The 19,782-nt window shown below is 41.1% G+C and overlaps 1 protein-coding gene across 4 annotated transcripts in view; it reads right to left on the bottom strand.

The window, feature by feature from the left end:
* Positions 1-4,638: 4,638 nt before the first annotated feature.
* Positions 4,639-19,782, bottom strand: part of erbin (erbb2 interacting protein) — a 57,653-nt gene continuing 42,509 nt past the window's right edge. The window contains exons 14-27 of one of the 4 annotated variants that reach the window (XM_042395002.1): positions 19,622-19,691; positions 17,430-17,529; positions 15,606-15,727; positions 15,063-15,236; positions 14,000-14,173; positions 13,789-13,903; positions 13,510-13,693; positions 11,901-13,410; positions 10,774-10,917; positions 8,874-8,930; positions 8,514-8,684; positions 7,669-7,761; positions 7,451-7,525; positions 4,639-7,345 (exon numbers count right to left, since the gene is read on the bottom strand). In XM_042395002.1, the coding sequence (XP_042250936.1) occupies positions 7,238-7,345; positions 7,451-7,525; positions 7,669-7,761; positions 8,514-8,684; positions 8,874-8,930; positions 10,774-10,917; positions 11,901-13,410; positions 13,510-13,693; positions 13,789-13,903; positions 14,000-14,173; positions 15,063-15,236; positions 15,606-15,727; positions 17,430-17,529; positions 19,622-19,691 (3,097 nt within the window). In that variant the 3' untranslated portion in view covers positions 4,639-7,237. Of the gene's footprint in view, positions 7,346-7,450; positions 7,526-7,668; positions 7,762-8,513; positions 8,685-8,873; positions 8,931-10,773; positions 10,918-11,900; positions 13,411-13,509; positions 13,694-13,788; positions 13,904-13,999; positions 14,174-15,062; positions 15,237-15,605; positions 15,746-17,429; positions 17,530-19,621; positions 19,692-19,782 lie in introns of all 4 variants that reach the window. The other 3 variants (XM_042394999.1, XM_042395000.1, XM_042395001.1) reach the window with 3 other exon arrangements.

Below are 19,782 nucleotides of genomic sequence, written 5' to 3'. Positions count from 1 at the left end.
GAATAATATGGGAAAAAAAGATAAGTACGAGCCTCTTACTGGTAAAGTAAGTGACCTTGAATAGGCTATGATACAATGACAGAGAAAGTAATATATATCATTGTGTAAACTAGCTACATATGCTACTCGTTTTAACACATATATTATCACTCGTTCAATAGATCAACTTTATCTTACTAACTGTTATTTCCTCTTGTTTTACTGCACCTGAGCTGCTGCCTTTCAGTATGGATGAAAATGTGAGTATGAGCTTCTCACTCAGTGCTGTATGTTATTGTGCAAACTAGCTATCATATGCTACACCTGTTTATCTATATAACTTTTTTAATAATTCAAAGATTGTAAATTTGGCTAACCTTTCTCTCCTTTTATATTACTCCCCCACCTGAGCTGCTAGTGTTTGCCTAATATGGGGAAAAAAGGTATAGAAAGTGACCTAGAATAGGTTATATTCTATATTAATATATTTTTTTTTCTCATAAGTGTAGATTGCAGTCAGAATTTGTAAATTACATAAAAAACTCTAATGTGTCTAATGCAGCACTATAGTCATTGTTACTGTTCACACATTCTAACTGCACACTTCCTTTAATAATAATGTAATTACATTACAAAAGCCTATAAGTATGTCCTAGACTCAGATAATATATACTGGTGATGGTACAGATTAATGGTTAATTTAAAGATTATTTAGTCTGCAGGCCACACTTCATTATCCATTAGTGTGATTTATGTTTGGGACATGCTGACAGCAGACTACTTGTTTTCGGTGTCACAGGACAGCAGTCCTCTTGTGTGTTTGGCGTTCCTGTGTCAGCTTAGAGTGGATAGAGTGTCAGCCAAACCACACAAATCCAGCATCACTCTACTAATTTTATCCCGGTCAGTCTACTAAACACACCGAATCACCTTCAGTCCCTTCAACACCCTCAACACCCCGCTCTCTCAACTTATCTGGTCTGGTGTTGAATTCAATTTTGAAAAATCAGACTTTTAAAGTAATTCTGTGTGTGATAGATTTTTTTTTAAACTTCAGTCATGTTGGATTAATATTAAGCTTCTTAAATAGTGAATCAGCTGCAGGTGTCAAAAAAATAAATAAATCTGCCATCTGGAGCCTTTTTCAACAAACTATTTGGATAATTTAGTAAAAACCCAGAACAGGTGTTTTTACATCTGTCTGTGTTCCAGATTTGAACACCTCCTACTAATCCAACAGACCTGAGGAACCATTAAAGTTCAGGGATTTAAGGAAGTCACATTGAGCAGGTTGGAAACACTTCAGAGAGAATTCTGTCAGTACACACTTAACACTTTTCTAGCAACATGAAGCCATGAAGGAATCAATCAAAGGTGATACAGATATAACACATTCATAAGCTGCTACCTGCTTATCATTATCTTACAAAGTGCAGTATTGTGTTTGCATGATATTGTGTACACACACACAAAAAAAAATCTATTACATGCTGGCAGTCATGTGAGGAAGGAATGGTCATTATATGTCAACAGATGAACAAACCATTAGGCAAACATGTTAAGTGTATGAATGGCCTGAGGGTGGCGCCAGAGCAGAGGCCATGTTGGTACTGATATTTAAAACGTCTGCAGTGGTGGCAATTTATCTCACACTCAGGCCTTGACGAAGGAAACAATCTAAAACATCAGCATGTTGCTTGCTGAGTGTGTAAAAGGCCTTCAACACTCTTAAACTGGCAACTGGTTCACATACACACACACATACTTGCTGTGTTATTGTCTGGTCCAAAACCTCAGCAGCCTCCTCACAATCTGTCAGTACACACTTAACACTTTTCTAGCAACACGAATCCATGAGGGAATCAATCAAAGGTGATACAGATATTAGAAATCTACTTTACATGTTCCTATATATGATTTATAACACATTCATAAGCTGCTACCTGCTTATCATTATCTTACAAAGTGCAGTACTGTGTTTGCATGATATTGTGTACACACAAAAAAAAAATCTTTTACATGCTGGCAGTCATGTGAGGAGGGAATGGTCATTATATGTCAACAGATGAACAAACCACTAGGCAAACATGTTAAGTGTATGAATGGCCTGAGGGTGGCGCCAGAGCAGAGGCCATGTTGGTACTGATATTTAAAAGGCCTTCAACACTCTTAAACTGGCAACTGGTTCACACTCACACACTTGCTGTGTTATTGTCTGTTCCAAAACCTCAGCAGCCTCCTCACAATCTGTCAGTACACACTTATCATTATCTTACAAAGTGCAGTACTGTGTTTGCATGATATTGTGTACACACACACAAAAAAAAATCTATTACATGCTGGCAGCCATGTGTGTGAGGAGGGAATGGTCATTATATGTCAACAGATGAACAAACCACTAGGCAAACATGTTAAGTGTATGAATGGCCTGAGGGTGGCGCCAGAGCAGAGGCCATGTTGGTACTGATATTTAAAACGTCTGCAGTGGTGGCAATTTATCTCACACTCAGGCCTTGTCCAACTTCTCTCAGCTTTAACTATTCTAGTCTACTCTCAGTTTACTAAACTCAATTAAAGTTAATTAAGTTTGTGCAACATTTGAAATAAAACTAACTGCTTTGGGAGAAAACAGTGGCAGCTTGACGAAGGAAACAATCTAAAACATCAGCATGTTGCTTGCTGAGTGTGTAAAAGGCCTTCAACACTCTTAAACTGGCAACTGGTTTACACACACACACACACACACACACACACTTGCTGTGTTATTGTCTGGTCCAAAACCTCAGCAGCCTCCTCACAATCTGTCAGTACACACTTAACACTTTTCTAGCAACACGAATCCATGAAGGAATCAATCAAAGGTGATACAGATATTAGAAATCTACTTTACATGTTCCTATATATGATTTATAACACATTCATAAGGATAATGCTGCTACCTGCTTATCATTATCTTACAAAGTGCAGTACTGTGTTTGCATGATATTGTGTACACACACAAAAAAAAATCTATTACATGCTGGCAGCCATGTGTGTGAGGAGGGAATGGTCATTATATGTCAACAGATGAACAAACCATTAGGCTAACATGTTAAGTGTATGAATGGCCTGAGGGTGGCGCCAGAGCAGAGGCCATGTTGGTACTGATATTTAAAACGTCTGCAGTGGTGGCAATTTATCTCACACTCAGGCCTTGACGAAGGAAACAATCTAAAACATCAGCATGTTGCTTGCTGAGTGTGTAAAAGGCCTTCAACACTCTTAAACTGGCAACTGGTTCACACACACACACACACACACACACTTGCTGTGTTATTGTCTGGTCCAAAACCTCAGCAGGCTCCTCACAATAACTGTAACTGTAACTGTATGTCTTGCAACAACCAACTGTAAACACAAAGCTTTTGCATTGTGGTGAACTAAAGGTATTATTTTGTGGTTTTTGGACTCCTTATGGAATTGCACAACTACAGTAAACCTGTAATTCTTCAAGTTTGTTTATATTTTTATATACAGTACTGTGCAAAAGGTTTCTGGCACTAAAAGTAAAGTGAGGACACTTTTTAAATATAATGCCATGAGTTGTTTTTATTTATCAATTAACATAATATGAAGTTCAGTAGATAGAAGAAACCCGAATGAAATCAGTACTCGGTGTGAGCATGCAGCAGTTCTCCTCAGTACACCTGCACACAGTTTTTCAAGGTACTTGACAGGTCGGGTTGTTCCAAACATCTTTGAGAAGTTGCCAGTTTTGTGGATTTAGGCGTCTCAGTTGCAGGACTCCTTGTTCTTCTTGTCAATCAAAAGTTATTTTTGACTCTGGTTGTATGTTTGGGGTTGTTGTCATGGTGGAGAATAAATTCGGGACTGATCAAACACCTTTCTGATGGTACTACATCATGGATAAGAATGTAAACATCTAAAATCTCTAAAACTTTTTGCACAGTATTGAGTTATTAGTTTTTTTTATCTATTTACCAGAAAGAAAATTAAACTTTGGATTGTGGTATTATTGGTGCTAATTTAATGACTGCATATTAACTGATGAAGCACACACACAGTCCAGTTGCACTGTATGCACTGTTTTATTCATTTAATACACTGGTAGTAAAAGAAAAGTAATTCTAGTTTCGGTATCATCGACTCAATATAAACACAGATGAAATGAAGACAAAAGAATCATTGTTAAAGAGCATTAGTTTATTTTCCACAGGTTACTTCAGAAACAGGTAATTATATACAAAATCTGGAATGTTGGATAAATGCATATCAATCATCATCATCTCACTGTGGCCGTTTCCTTGAGAAACCTTAGAAATACTAGCTATACATTAAAACGGGTGCGCCTCTGCATTGCAATTTATTGCTGGTTGTACAATCTCAAGTCACTAATGCCATTATTAATTCTTTTCTCGATTTTTTTTTTTTAATTTTTTAAATTTTTTTTTTAGAGTATTTACAATTTGATTAGTAAGGTCTAAAATCCACAGAAGACTGCTAAATAAATAAGAACAATACGGGAGCTTAAGAAACAGACCGACATGAATGAAGAGAATGTGACGACGTGTTATCTCCCTAGATTGTCTACGATGTCAGACTACGTTTTTTGCCATGAATATAAAGTGACCGTTACCCATGAATTTTTTTTGTCCCCCCCCCCCCCTCCTACTCTTAAGAAAGTCGACAGAAATCACCAACAAAATTCAAAACAATATAAACAACAATTTCATTTGTGTAAAATACAATACGTGGTGTGAAAAATTTAAGGGGAAATGCACATTATATCATCATTTGGCTACGAATAAGACTCAATTTAAAGCATTTTTTAGCTTCAGTTTTAAAAATTACAGGTACAGCTACCTTTAAAATAACTTCTAATATTTTTTAAAGGGATAAAATTTGTTAATTACCACAGTGTTTTTATTTCGATCTGACAGTGCCACAAGAATAAAATAGGTTTCAAACTTAATTACATACAGGAAGAGTACAGCGGATGACATCATCTACTGCGTTAAAAAGTCGAGGGAATGCAATTTGTTGAAACACCGTGAGATAAAACGTAATTATATATTTGTACAAAACAATTCAGTGGTCACAAATTGTACTGCTGGAATTTACGGGGGCCGTTACTTTTAGGTGAATTCTATCATTTCCGTTTTCTATCGGAAACACGTCTCACTGAATAATTATCTACCAGTGAATGAATATTAACAGGCTGATTTCATGCAACTGACGGGTACACGTAAAAAATTTAAATCACACCGAGTGGACACGACATCACCTTTAAAAAAGACATTTTTTTTTTCCTTCTGACACAATGATGAGATGCAGCTTTGACTGTATTAGGTTTGTTTTTTTTTACCATCAGTGTAAGTTGATTATTTTTGCACAAATGAACATCAGGAGTTGTGGTATCCTAAGCAACAGACTCAAGTCATAAGCCAGTAAAAAGCATTTGGGCAAAGTGACACAAACATTCACTTTTACAAACAATGCAGAGGATTTTTTTTTTCTTCTTTACCACTACTGTATATATTTCCTGTGCGATTTCATTACAAAAAAAAAAAAAAAAAAGATTCTTTTTACAATATAAAAATCATGTAAAATCATCAGGGATTACTAAAAGGTTGTGTTGTTTTTAAAAATGCTATCCGATGTTTCTGAATGTAAAATAAAGGCTTTAAAATATTGCTTTTAAGCCGTTATGCTGCAAATGTACTCAGAAGTGTTGTGACTATGTGAATATTGCTTGGGTGCTGGGGTCAAAAGGTCCTCCCCTATTCAAACAGTTCAAGGTCTATGGCACTTGACAACTTGCTTCTCCCGACTCTACTCTCTGTACAGCAAAGAAGAAGAAAGAGAAGAAGAAAAAAAAAAAAAGATCGAAACACTGCTTTGAAGTGATGAGTAAAAAGCACGAGTAAAATATTTTTTACAGACACAAAAAGGCAAACTGTGGTCTTCTCCCATGTAAAACATAAAAACTGCTAGACGTTGAAACCCCTTGCAACACTCGTTTCATCGATTACTGCCTTAAAAGATGAAGCCCTTAAAAAAAAAAACCAAACAAACAAAACAAACAAAAACGAGTGAAATGTTGACCTGTTCAGATATTCTTACGTTATCTCCTGCTTTTGCCTTCTGTCCACAATCCCCACACTTGCTTTGGTTAACTAGCATAACCGCCACATCTTTCCCCTCTGGTTAAACTAAAAATCTTACCCCGAACAGATTAAGGCCGAGTAAAATACACACATCTCTCCTCTCGTATTTCCCCCCCCAACGATGTTTGAATTTCCATCCTGTTTTCCCAGTCTCGCACACGCAGAGACTGCAATTTCTCCCAACATCTGTGAAGTTGTGATCCATTTATATTGTGAATTTTTGTTTTTTTTCTTCTACACAGCACAGGTGAGTGGCTTGGTTATGTGATATGCCGAGCAGATGAGCTGGAGGAGGGTGTTCACAGGTTTATGGAAGCAAAAGGAGAGGGGGGGGGGGGGGGGAGGGGGAGGGGCGGGTGGATGATTTCCTCTTGTAAACTCTTCGATTTTGCAAAAGAAGAGGAAAAAAAAAAAAAAAAATCTCTCCCAAAAGAACAAAACAAAAATCAAAACACCACCTTGATCTACATTCGTCTCCACTTGAAAAGCACGTAACACTGTCCTCCATATAAGATCGCACGGCAGACCGGAAAATGGTTTCAACATCTTAAAATTTACAAAAAAAAAAAAAAAAAGGAAAAGAAAGAAAAGGCAAACTGGATGACAGAAGAGAGGGAGCCCTGCTAGCCCTCCTAGTGGTCAGATTCAGTTCATGTCCATTAGCAGAGATAAAACTCATGATTTGGGGGGTAAAATGAGTTTCGGACTTAAGAAAAAAAAAAAAAAAAGAAGCAGAAAGAAACATAAAAGATGATCTGTACAGAGACCACAGTAATTATTTGCATCAGAGCAAGTCATATCTTCAGCTTCTTTTGTATAAAAATATATATACCACAGTGATGGCCTTTTTGAGGACTCGTACTTGCAGATGTTTGCCACCGTCTCGCTTAAGATCCACTACATTCAGTGGTTTTCCCATTTTATCAAGGCTCTGAATATCTCTACTATAAATAGTCCCGACAGGTATGAACAGATCAGTCTCTTCTGTGTATAAAAATATGAGAGTCAACAACATAAAATTTTTTTCTCTGTTCTCTCCTCTTGTGCCACCCTCCCGAAAAATGTTTAAAAGAGGTCAGTTTCAGTTGAGTCTATGCTTGCATTTCTCTTATGATAATCATATCCACAGTGCTCGGAAATGTCTTCAGGAGGGACACCGCGTTCCCGTGATCGATATTCACAAAGTTGTATCCGTTTGCCTGAAAAAAAAGTTGGAAATTTGGGTCAACATGGTGAAAAAAACCTTGAAGAATAATTACAAAAGGTTTGAGAAGAGCGTGATATTTGTACAAACAGCAGAATACCTGGATGATTTTATCTCCAGGCTGAAGAATCTTGGAAGCCGGTCCTTCAGGTTGAACCCGTGTCACAAATATACCCTGAAATGGAAAATACTGTATTAATTACATATATTAAGAGCCACTAAGTTACACATTTCTGTGAAAAATATATTTATGGAAATTGAGGTGTCCTGTAAGTACAACAACAACAACAAAAACAACAAAAAAAAAGGTGAATTTACATTGTCATCTGGACGAAAGGGGTTTCCCCGGCCTCCTACTCCTCCTGATATACTGAAACCCAGCTCTGGATTCTTCTCCACTTTCACACGGATCTGAAACACACCCACATCATTTCATGAGTCCTTTATTTACAGTCACTCTCTCTTTCTTATATCATTTTTCTATGCAAGTGTTAAAAAAAAAAAAAAAAAAAAAAACCACAACAGGAAGCTGGGGACCGGGCGTTTCTTGAATTCTCACGAAATTTATAATTTAAATAAATCGTGTTGTTTATAAAATAAAATGACTCACATTTCTGGTGAAGATCAGTCTCTTATGGCCTATGATAGTTCAACATTTTGGGAAATTTCCTTATTCACTTTCTTTCTGAGGGTTACATGAGAAGATAGATTCGGTTTCATATCTGTCTGCTGGTTAGCTTAGCTTAGCATAAACACTGGAAACAAAGGGAAACAGCTAGCCTGGCTCTGTCCAAAGGGAAAAAATCTGCCTACCAACACCTCTTAATCTCATTAATCGACATTTAACGTTATATATGAACAAAAACCAAAGTGTAAAAATGGTGATGTGCACCATTTCTTGGCTGAAGGCAGTATGTAGTTTTTGAATGGATTACAAAACAAGACACGACTTCTTATTAAGTGAACTTTAGAGGTGCTAAACTAAGATAACCTTCTTAATCTTCTAATATAAATCTCAAGAAAGTGTTTTTTTCCCCAAAATGTGGAACTATTCCTTTAATAAAACTTCAGCCGAGCCAATAAAGAATATCCTCAAAATCAAAATACATTTTTTAAGCAACTCAGCGTTTCTGCGACTAATTTGCACAAACACCATCCTTCACCTCTTGCTGCAGTGTGTCCTGCGGGATGCGCGGGGGCCCCTGGGACTGATGGGAAACTTTGAGCATCAAGTAATCAATGAGCTGCTCTCTGGATGGGTGGCGTGCCATGGGCGCCTGGCTCATCTGAGGAGGACGAACAGAAGGGCCCATCTGTCCGTTCATCAAAGGCACCTTGGAGACAAAAAAAAAAACAAAAACACAAACACTGTTTATTCTTGTTCTTTACTTAAAAGCAAGCTCTGTTGCATCGTGGCAGAAAGCAAATCCGAGTAATTTCACTGGAACATAGTTAAAATTAGACGACCGCATTTTTGCTCTGCAGCTAAAAGTCTGCCGTCATATCTTATGTATTAAACCTACTTTTCTGTGGGGGTCCATGGTGTAGCTCTGCTGCCCTTGGGGTCCAAACATATCATCCTGAAAAGGAAGAAAGTGGTGATTATTAACTCTGTGCTCAAACCACACTCACTGATTTACAACAAGCGATAATGGACAAGACAGACAATTAGCTACTGACATGAACATTTCTCATGTCTTAGTAATGACATTAGGCAGCGGGGGTGTTGATTTAGAAGACGGGAAGGGGACACATCTGGTTAAAATGATAAAACACTGAGCTGAACAAGCTGGTGAAGAAGGCTAGCTCTGAGCTAATCTGGAGGTGGTTGCGGAGGGAGGGAGGGAGGGGAGGATGAGGAGGAAGCTGGACGCTATCCCTGAAGAACCCCTCCCATCCCTTCTGTGATGACCTAGCGAAGACGAGGAGCACGTTCAACCGCAGACTCATCCTTCCTCTGCACGCCACAAAAGCACCTCGGCCAATCCTTTGTGCCAGTAGCCATCGGACCTCCGCAACCAAGGCTCGGCCCCCCTAAATATGAGAACTTTAAGACCTACCTAAGTCCAGCAGCTCAGTGTTTTATTTTATCTTTATTTATAATTTTATTCTTATTATCTTGGTTTTGTTCTTGACTCTTACCTGCATCTCTCCTGTGTTTCATTCTCATTGCTGTCGCTGCTTATGACACCTGATTTTTCCCCTCCGGAGATTAATAAAGGTTCATCTTAACCTGCTTAGTTTCTATTCAGACGCTAAGCACCATGTAATTCTAAATATTATCCTCTTGATGATAAAACTAAATCTTAAAAAAGGTTAAGTAGGGAAGGGGATTACACACCACTCTCAGACATCTTTAGAAATAAAATCTATTTTTCTTCTACAGATAGATCTAATACCCACTTTCTAGGTCACTCAGACACACACTTACCTTTAAACAAACACAGTTCTCATCCCCACACACACAAAGCGAGAAGTCGTGAGGTGATTCTGAAGCGATCGAAAGTTGGGAGTGAAGATGATGATGAAAATGAAAATAAGTATTCGAGGAGCCGTTAAGAAAAATCATGATTGCTGAGATGTATATTATAACGACAGGATGATTAAGGTGTGGCGGGTTGGAGGGATAACGCACAGATATAATGATTATGATGTTAAAGAACTTAGTGGGTTTAAAAGGGGGCGTTTTGTACCATATATTATATTCATATCACACATCGGATTGGACATAAATGACGAGCAGGCTTTCTTAATGAAGAGACTGACCTAAAAAAGCAATTTTCTGTTGTCAGCTGTCAATGTGTTGCTAGGAATACATGCCTCTCATAACTCAGTAACAAGACAGAAACATTATTTTCTCCATTCATTAGTTGAAGGGGATGTAGCCACACACAGCCTCGGAGCTTTATGAGGAAGTAGTGTCAGCAGATTTTGAATAACTTCTAAATTAGCTCTGTCGCAGTACTGATCAGTTCATCCAGCTTTCTGTTGCGTTCGTTTGTCCTTCTCTGATTCTATCGTGGAAGTAGTGAAGCCTCTAAATCAATTTGATGATGGTACACATATAAGTAGGCCCCTTTTAAACAAGTCTAACTGCATTAAATAGAGGAGGAGCTACACTAAACACACACAGAATCCATAGTTTTTTCTTTCTTCTGAGAAGACATACTAGAAAGGGTTTGTGGTTGTGAGAAATCAGACGTAGGGAGAGACTTTCATTTGTCTGTAAAAGTACAAGTGAAAGATGGTTTCTGAGGGTCAGTGATCACTTCAACATCTAGGAGAGAAGGAAAGCAGACATTTCCTTATCTTCTAAAAGGATGTGAAACTATACAAGAGCTGGAAGCACCTGGCTTAGTATGAGCTGCGAGGCGTAGGGGGGGGCGGGGGTGGCTAACTACTACTAAGTTTCACAGTACTCACGCAGAAGCCCAGAGCTCCGTAGGGCTGTCCGTCTCTGGCGCTAAAGACCAGAGACCCTTGGCTGGCATGCATATCCCTACAGCTGCTGTAGTGAGACCAGCTCAGCGGAGCGTTATTGGAATTATAGGAGCGAGACAGCGCGTTCTGAACAGAGGGACGACATGGGATAATAAACCGGCACCCCGGACAAGACATGTCACAGCGGGTGGCCATGCAATCCACCCAATGAGTGATGACATATAAAAAGACAACAACAAAAAAGAGGGTTTACAGCATAAACAGACAAACATGCAGTGAATCAGAAATATTTACATACAGCTGAGTTAGTAGGATTTTGTAAACGGTCGACTCCACAATAAAGAGGAATGGTTCTAGTGGTGTCTAGTGTGGCGAGACTTCAGTCGCCAACCCAAGAAAGAAGAAGTCTTTCAAGAAAGACAATTCAAAGAACACACAACTGTTTTCATACAAACTCATTCTATGGTAAAAAGTAGTGAAAACTGTATTATACGGTTAGGCTGGCCTGTAAGGTTGTACATATTTAACCTGTTCATCCCATGAGTGTGATCTACCGGTAGGGCTGTGTGATATGACGATTATGCTCTGTCTTTTATTTTGCTGTGTCACAAATCACACTCTTTACAGCGATATTTTTGTCCATCTTTCACACGGAAAAGAGTGAAACTAAAAGTGTAAAGGCAACAAATGGAAGCACAACAGCGCACTTCCGGTTTTCGTTTTGGGGCAGAGATGTCTCACTTCATTTTAATTCCAGACACCGCAAACGGACATAAAAACGTGTGAACCAGGCAGGGGTTTTTTTTTTTCCCTCCCTGTGAATTTTAGTGACAGCCTCTACTGCGTTTTGCTGTCGTTTATGGTCACGCTGCTTTTCTCCTCTGCTCTGCTCTCTGACACGGACCAGAAACTATTGATCTATATCAGGATATGAGATTTTGTTCATATCGCACAGCCCTTTCTACCGGTCATAGGTTAGATCATGAGGACTATAAAGGCTAAACATCAGCTCCATCCTAAAAATATAATAATATCATAATATAAATAAGTTAAGATGATGTGTCACTTTGGCAACTGGTAATACATTTCAACATATTGGTACTTTTTACCTTTTCCATTTTCTTGGCCTCGATATGCCGCATCACCTGGTCTCTCCAGTCAGATGGCACCCTTCCTCCTCCCACTCCTCCTCCTCCCATCTGTCCGGGCCCGTCCAGGAGCGAATGCTCAGACTTCACCCTGGCGTTGGGTCTCTTGCTGGGGCTGCTGTGCTGGTAATTGAAGTCACTGACAGACATGGTCCTCTCTGGAAGCTCGTGGGGCTGGGGCCTGGCGCTGTGAGGCCTGGAAGCTCCCGGTACGTCGATGCTGTAAGTGCGAGCCGAGAGAGGCCTCTGCATGGCCTGGCTCATTGCCAGCGGACCCCTAGCGAGGGTGTGTATGTCCCTGTACGTCATGTACTCGCCCTCGGGCATCTGCATGCGCCTCGGGTCGCTCATGGAGGCTGTGGAGGAGGTGCTGCTTTGCCTCTGCAGAGTGCTGCTTCTAGGCTGGCCGCCGGTATTATGAAGTCTCTCCTTCGCCCACATGTCCCCAGAGGGTTTGGCACCCATGGGAGGCCCTCGCTGCTGGGGCTGCATGTAAGGAGGTGCCTGATTACGGTTGGAGAAATTGGTGTTGGCTAATGAGTGGGGAGGAGGAGGGAGGTAGCCTTGGTGTTCTGGAGGCATGGGCGTCCTCTGGGCCCAGAGCCCCTCTTTAGGCATGGCACTGCTCGTGTACTGTACGTTGTACTGAGGGGGAGGGATGCCCATGGCCATGCTGGAGGAGATTTGATATCTGCTGGTGCTGGCGGGAGGCTTAGAGGAAGAGAGCAGGTCTGAGGAAGATGCAGAAGAGCTAGGGTAAACCTGGAGAGTCTGGTCATTGAGTAAGGAAGCTGATTTGCTCCTGACTATGCTCTGGCCCTGAGCTCCCGGCCCCGGGCCGGCTCCCGCCATCCTGCAGACTACTGCTGCGTCATGGGAGTCGCTGTCACCATCAAAGGAGTACAGCTTCATGCCCCCTGTCTCTATGTTGCTGACACTCTGGGACTTCATCACCTGTGGGGGATGGCACCTTTTCTCCGGAGACAGTTCCTCTGTGCTACGAGACAGAGACATGTCACTGCTGGCTGTCACGCCTGTCGAAGCCACATGCACAGCAGATGTCTCCGCGTCAAAAGCCAAGCGATGAGAGTAGTCGATGACCTGCTGGTTTCCATTCTGTAAATGGTCCATGTTGTCGTTGCTAAAACCCTGCTTGCCGTCTAAGTCCTCCTGGGCTACCGAGCCGTTCTTGGTTTTGTCAAACTCATCCAGCTGAATCATGTTGTCGGTCGGCAGTTTGGACACGTTCATATTGATCTGGTCCCACTTGGTGTAGGTGTCTCCCATGCCGTTGTTTATTCCCTTCTCAATGAACGCTAGTCTAGCCTCCATAGACAGGTCGTAATCACCCAGTTTCTCCGGCGGGGTCTGCTGGGTTCTCAAAAGGGCCTGAAGGGACGTTTCAGAGCCGTTACCATTATGGAGGAGAGGGGTGGTGTCTTTAGGCTGGTTCATGTTCTCATCTTCTTGCCTAAAACAAAGAAGAAGGGAGGAGAAACACATGCATCAGATTTTGCAGTAAGATGAAAACTTGTACTGTATGTTACTGTATGTTAAGAACAATACTCACCGGCTTTTTGGCAGGAAAGGCATCTTCGCCTCTCTCTCGGGGGTGCACAGAGAGTTGTCCTGACTGCTGTCTGTGGTCAGAGACACAGAGTCGGACATGCGTGACGGTGACGAACAGTTACTGTTGTTCTGGTTGCTGTTGGCCACCGTGTCATCGAGCAAAGAGTCCGCGTCTTTCCCGTCATCTGTTAATAAGAAATATCATTGTTAGTGTACCGTATGTAGACACTTATCAGTTCCAAAATTCATGATGTAGACATGATTTTTTTCCTAATATTACCTTTTTTGTCCTTACTTAAAGTCACTACTTTAGGCTGGTTGATGGAGATTTCGATAAGAGGCGGTCTCATCTCCGCGATTTTCATCTCTTCTTCGTCTGATAGCTCCTCAGAATCCTGGAAAGACAGAAGTTTTCTTTCAGCTTCATAATATATTTACTTAATTACATGTTTGTGAAATTGAGAGAAATCTAGTAATTAGATAAAAAGTACCTCCAGTGTGTCCTCGTGGTTCATCATAGAGGCCTCTGAAGATTTGAGTGGGACTCTCTGAGAGCTGTAAGACTCCGAAGTGTCTTTCGATTCCGGTGCGGAGACGCTTTGGGCGAACGATACTTGGGGCTCCATGTCTGACGCCGTGCCGTTGGGACAAGGGGCCTCGATCACCTGCTCAAAAACAGTCCAAGCGGTCGGTTGTTTATTAGTGCTGTCAAAATGAACGTGTTCCATTTCTGTGATTAATTTGAAAATATTTAATGCATTAAAAAAAAAAAAAAGTGATGCAATTTGTTTACTTCCTGTGGCGGCTGACGGTGTGATGTGTGACGACAAATGTGTGCTTACTCTGCGCGGTGGAAGATAAACAGACGGCTCTCAAACTCAAGCAACAAACAGATTTATCTATCTGCAGGCAAGATGTGAGTACAGACAGATCTGGATGCTGCAAGTTTTGTGTGTGTGTGTGTGTGTGTGTGTGTGTGTGTGTGTGTGTGTGTGTGTGTTGTTTGTGTTAAGTGTTGACATTACAGAAAGGACCAGCCTCCTGACAGCAACTGTTTAACTTCTAACCGGCGCTGGGACGAGATAACGGGAATAAACGGGAATACACGCACTCGCGTAACTGAACGCCTGCGTCTACTCGCATTCGGGCGACGTTATCTGTGACAGTAGCCACCCGCGTCAGCGATCAGTTTGCTATGTGCTCTGGTGAAAGGGTGGCACTCGATCAGTCTATCTGAAACCAAAACAGGCGGCGCCCTGCGTTGGTTGATTGATCCTGAAAGTGGAAGTTGATTTCTGGAGGGGTGGCAGAGGGCTGAAGTGAGGTAGAAGGGTTTTAAAAGTACCCGAATGATGAAAATTATGATTGTTAAACGTATATCTGTAATCGAATAAACACACTATACGTGTTGTGTATAACATAAAACAGTTCCTTCCCTTGCACGTAGAATATGCAGTATGTTTAGGGGGAACTAAACCGAGGTTAACAAAAATAGACGAGAAATGAAAGTGCACATTTCTTTCTAAGTAAATATCTGTCTTGGCTGAAGCTGACCTTAACGCCCACGTCCTGCACTCCGATGTGGTTCCCCTCCATCGGTTTTGCTTCTTTCCCGGATTCGTCACTCGACTCGTCCTCCTTCAGCCTGTGAGCCACCGACTGGGCTGTTTTCACCATGTTCTTCAGCTCGTCTGGGTACGGCGTAGGGTAGCGCTTCAGGTTTCCCTCCTGGAAGAGAACAAACGTGCAAATTAAAATAATACGGTTGCAGTTATGTCGGGAAGGGCGCTAGGAGAGGTGACGTATGAATGAGATGGATTCGATATCATACAGACTCATTTCACAGATGGATGTTTATGCTTAGAGCCATCTGTCAAACAAGTCGACTAAAGATTCCCATAAATCCTCCAACGATATTTTAGTTAAAATGTTGTAGAAAATGGGACACGAGGGACGTTTTACATTAAGGTTGTTGCATTAAAAAATACTCGTAAATCATGAAAATGCCCTTGCAGTTCTGGTAAATCGTGTCTCCACAGTCATTTTTTTTTCACCCTTTCCCAATTATGTGAACAGTGACAAATGTGTGATACTAACCCTCGGGGGTGTTTCTCTCTCGTCCTTGTCCTCGTCGCACTCAAACGCCACCTGAGCTCGGTGCTTGCGTTGTTCCTCCCAGAGAGCCGGATTGAAACTCTCGGAGTCAGAGTTGGGAATGTCTGGAATAAAAGCGGAAACTGCGATGAGGGATAATTTGTTAGTTTCTTAATGAATGCTTTGTTAAGTCACCCAGTGTGTGTTCGATTCATGCAGGTCTGACTTTGACCACAAGATGGTGCAATGACAACACGAGGCATGCCGATAGATTGACAAGAGCTGTGGAGGAACTTGTAATTCAAGGGTTAACCCCTTTTAACTCCCGACACAACCCTGCGACAATGAATCACTAATACCTGGAATTGTTGATCTGACAAACTGGATTGAAATGAAAGCATTAACAAACAGGCTCGGCCCTGTGCTTTAATTTCACAATATATTTAAAAAGATTGACAGAAGATAAAGCTGAATTATAAAAGCAAAAAAAGGGAAAGTTTGCTGCTCGCCATTACAGGGAAAAAATTAACTTTTCCTCGAACTATTTATGCGTTTGACCTTTCTCAATCTTTAACTCATATTTCAGAGAAAATGTTAAAAGGTTACTTGGCAAATTACCAACACTTGTATGACAAATTTATAACCACTCAGCCTTCAAGTCAACTCTGCCGACACTCTTGCTTCATTACATTTGTAAAAGGGAGAAGTCAAGACCATTATTACTCTGAAAATGACGTCATAGCAGTGGTGGTTGTGGTTATAATAAGGCGTCTTCCCTCAAACTTTGAACTGACATCTTGACTTGATGATCTGCTCTCTGTTTTATCTATCAGCCTCCTCTTTTTGAGTTGAAACTGAGTACTCTCCAGCTACAAATACATACATAAAAGTATGTAACATATCTGCTAACACGTAACTGAACTCTTGATATTCAGCTCTGGAAAAAAAAAAAAATCATAAAAAGAAGAACAAAAAACACACGTAGCCGGTGACATATGTTACTTCTCAGTGAACTCAATATACAGTGGATAATATGAGTCACCTGGTGTGTACTCTCCTTATCAACAGGTAGTAAAACATACTCGTCACTGTCAGGTCATGACTTATTCCAGCTTCTCAGGAAAACACAAGGAAACAGATGAACAGATGAAGCCCATTTGGAAAAAAAAAAAAAAAATCCCAGTAAATAACTATGGAAAATGGCATAAAGCAAAAACTAATAGAGGACAGTGTCTACTAACAGTGACTTGTATGACGTTGTAGCAAAAATAAAAGCAGCTGACTCACTGCTGTTTCGATAGCTCAGGTACGTAGAAGCTTGAACCGCTAATTACTCTAAAGCTAAGATGGCACCGGGGGTCAGTGGAAGCTGTCTGGTGTAATGAGAAACCAAACTAACAGATGTTTGACAAAGAGACAAAGCCTAGTGTTTCTTCAGCCCTGCTCTCAGGTTACAAGGTCCTTTATAAAATATGCATTCAAGGATCCTTGCAGGTCACCTATAAGATTAACATTTGGCTGAGATAAAGATGGCAGAGGCTGGAAATTTGGCATCAAAATACATTTAACTGATTTGAAAGTTAGTTTCATGCTTACAAAACTACTTTATCTTCATTTTTTTACAATTTCAAACTGCTTGTTGGTGATAAATTCACTAAAAATCAGTCAGCGTTTCATTTTCTGAATAGAAGTAACAAGCCTAGTTTCTGCTGAGGATTCACTGGTGAAAATAGGCTAGAAACATTTTTCAGTTTGTGGGTCTGCCAGAGTAATCACGACGGAATATAAAAGAGAAATTGTGTCCCAGTGAATAGACACAGTACTCACAGTCCTCGGTCCTGGTTTGCTGGGGGAACATGTAGTTGGTCAGCATAGTTTTGTGTGTCTCTGGATCCTCCTCTTTCTGGAGAGGGATCAGGGGCTTTGACTGTGGGGAGACAAAAAGTAGGTTTGAGTGCATTATCTGCAAATCAACAGCGTTTTTGTCGAGACGGTCAATGCTGCAAAGAGTGTCCTGGCGTTTCCCTGTGCCTCGCTTTGGCACGGAAAAAGTGAACCCGGGGGCGGCGTCATCTGCACATGAAAAGGCTTAAAAAAATCTCACCTAACCGCGGGGAGAAGTTAACACATCACAAGTTGCACCGCTGATGAATTTAATGTGGTTTCCCTCCCCTCTAATTCCCCCCCCCCGGTACTTATTTTGAGTTTCGTCCTCTCTAATCTCCTCCAAAAAAAAAAATCACCCACCGGTCCCCGCTTTGACTGAGACATTTCCAAATCGCAGCAGGGTGCCTCTTCCTGTCATCCATTCCTAGATGAAGCCGTCAGTGTCTCCACCCCCCCTCCCCCCCCTCCCTCTCTCTCTCCACCCCCCCAGGCGCTGTCACTGTTGTTGCACCTGCCCATCAGTGCCTCTGTGTCTTAATGCTGATGTGCCTTGTTGGACCTCCTCTCCTGGGGTTCAGCGCCTGACACAACTTATTTATATAGCACCTTTATAGTGTCAAAGTGTTTTACGAGTCAACAAAAGCAAAAGAAACGACCATTTTCACTCACTAAGATGATACAAAACATCAGTAAAAAAAAAAAAAGGCCTATTTGTACAAATGGGATCCACAATGACAGACTTTATGTCTACAGGAAGGCTGTTTTGGGGGCAATAGCTTTGTCACCCTTGGTCTTGAACAAAGAGACCCTGGTCATATGACTTTCAGTGTCCTGTCAGAACAGCTTCCTGTTAACAATTAACTAAAGTTAAGCAGGATATTGACCGTGAAGAGTCTTGTAAATTATAAGAACATTCTCATTTTTCATGTTGTATTTTACATGCAGTTGAAATGAAACCGGGACAGTGGAGATGTTGGCTGTACGGCTGTTTCCACCTAACAATTTATCTGCAGTCTTCTGACACAGCTGCAGTTTTCCAGTGACAATTTGTTCAGACATTTTTGAACAAAGGCTTACAACAGTTCAGTGCGAGTCAACAGACTGTAATAAACAAACTGACTCAATATACTCTTGCGACGTCTTCTCCGACCTTCCTTCACCTCTACACGTCTCCGCTAGACTCGATACGAGTAGTACGAGAATTCCTTTCCCATACAAAAGCTACTAACTACAGCTGATATGACAAAGTGAGACTGTAGGTCACTTCCTGACACATGAGCTGACCAGACAGAAACGTTTCCACCTTTGATAGGCTTATCTTGTGTTCTGTCGGCGGGGGGGGGGCACATTAGCCAAGGCAGAAGTCCAAAATTTCGAGCACCAAAACTTGCCTTGGTAACCTTGATCTCTCTCCATCCGCTTTACTTCTTGACTAGCTGCTGCTGTCTTATCTCAGAAACTGGCACCGTGTCATTCAGATTTGTGTCACGTCGCTTTCCAAGGCTTTTTGACAGGCTTTTGACAGGCTTGTCTAGTTTACCATACTGTTGTCCTTAAAACATGCACTAAGGTCAGGATTACATTTTCTATCATTCATTAGGATCCTTCAACGCTTTAAAAAAAAAAAAGATGCAGAGTATCACTAAGCCTGACCTGCGCTGACATTTGGCACATTTAGATGAAATGTCCTGGAACTGCGTTTTGAATGGGTTTTCCTGTGAACTACTTGGCACAACTGGATTCATTTGCAGCTCAATGTTGTGGTAAGTCACGTACGCTGCTGCCATTATGATCTCGACAGAACGCTTCACTGACGGCTCTAAACGCAGGAGCACCTTTTGTGAAGCATATTCTCCAAAAACGGCTGCAACTTACGATTGTTTTCATTATCAATTAATCTGCAGATCAATTGTTTGGTCTATAAAATGTCAGAAAATGGTGAAAAATGCCCATCATAACTTCTTAATTCATGCTGACGTCTTCAAATGTCTTATTGTGTTTGATCCTCACATTCTCATGAGTTGCAGCCAGCAATTTTTTTTTAGCATTTTCGCTTAAAAAAGACTTGATGATCAGCTGATCTGCTAATCGTTGCAGCTCTAATTATTCATACATAATACATGTGGCCTTACCTGATTTTCAGACAGCCACATAGCAGTCATTTGGTTCAGTTTAGTGAAGCTGTAGGGAAGATTCCTCAACCTGCAGTGGAACAAAAACAAAAAAGCGACTGGGTTATCTTGCTTCTACTGACAAGATTTACAAATCTGAAATTTTTTTTTACATTCAACAA

Source organism: Thunnus maccoyii, chromosome 19 (assembly GCF_910596095.1).
Source record: "Thunnus maccoyii chromosome 19, fThuMac1.1, whole genome shotgun sequence".
Lineage (NCBI taxonomy): Eukaryota > Metazoa > Chordata > Actinopteri > Scombriformes > Scombridae > Thunnus > Thunnus maccoyii.
This window is presented reverse-complemented; position numbering and strand designations above follow the sequence as displayed.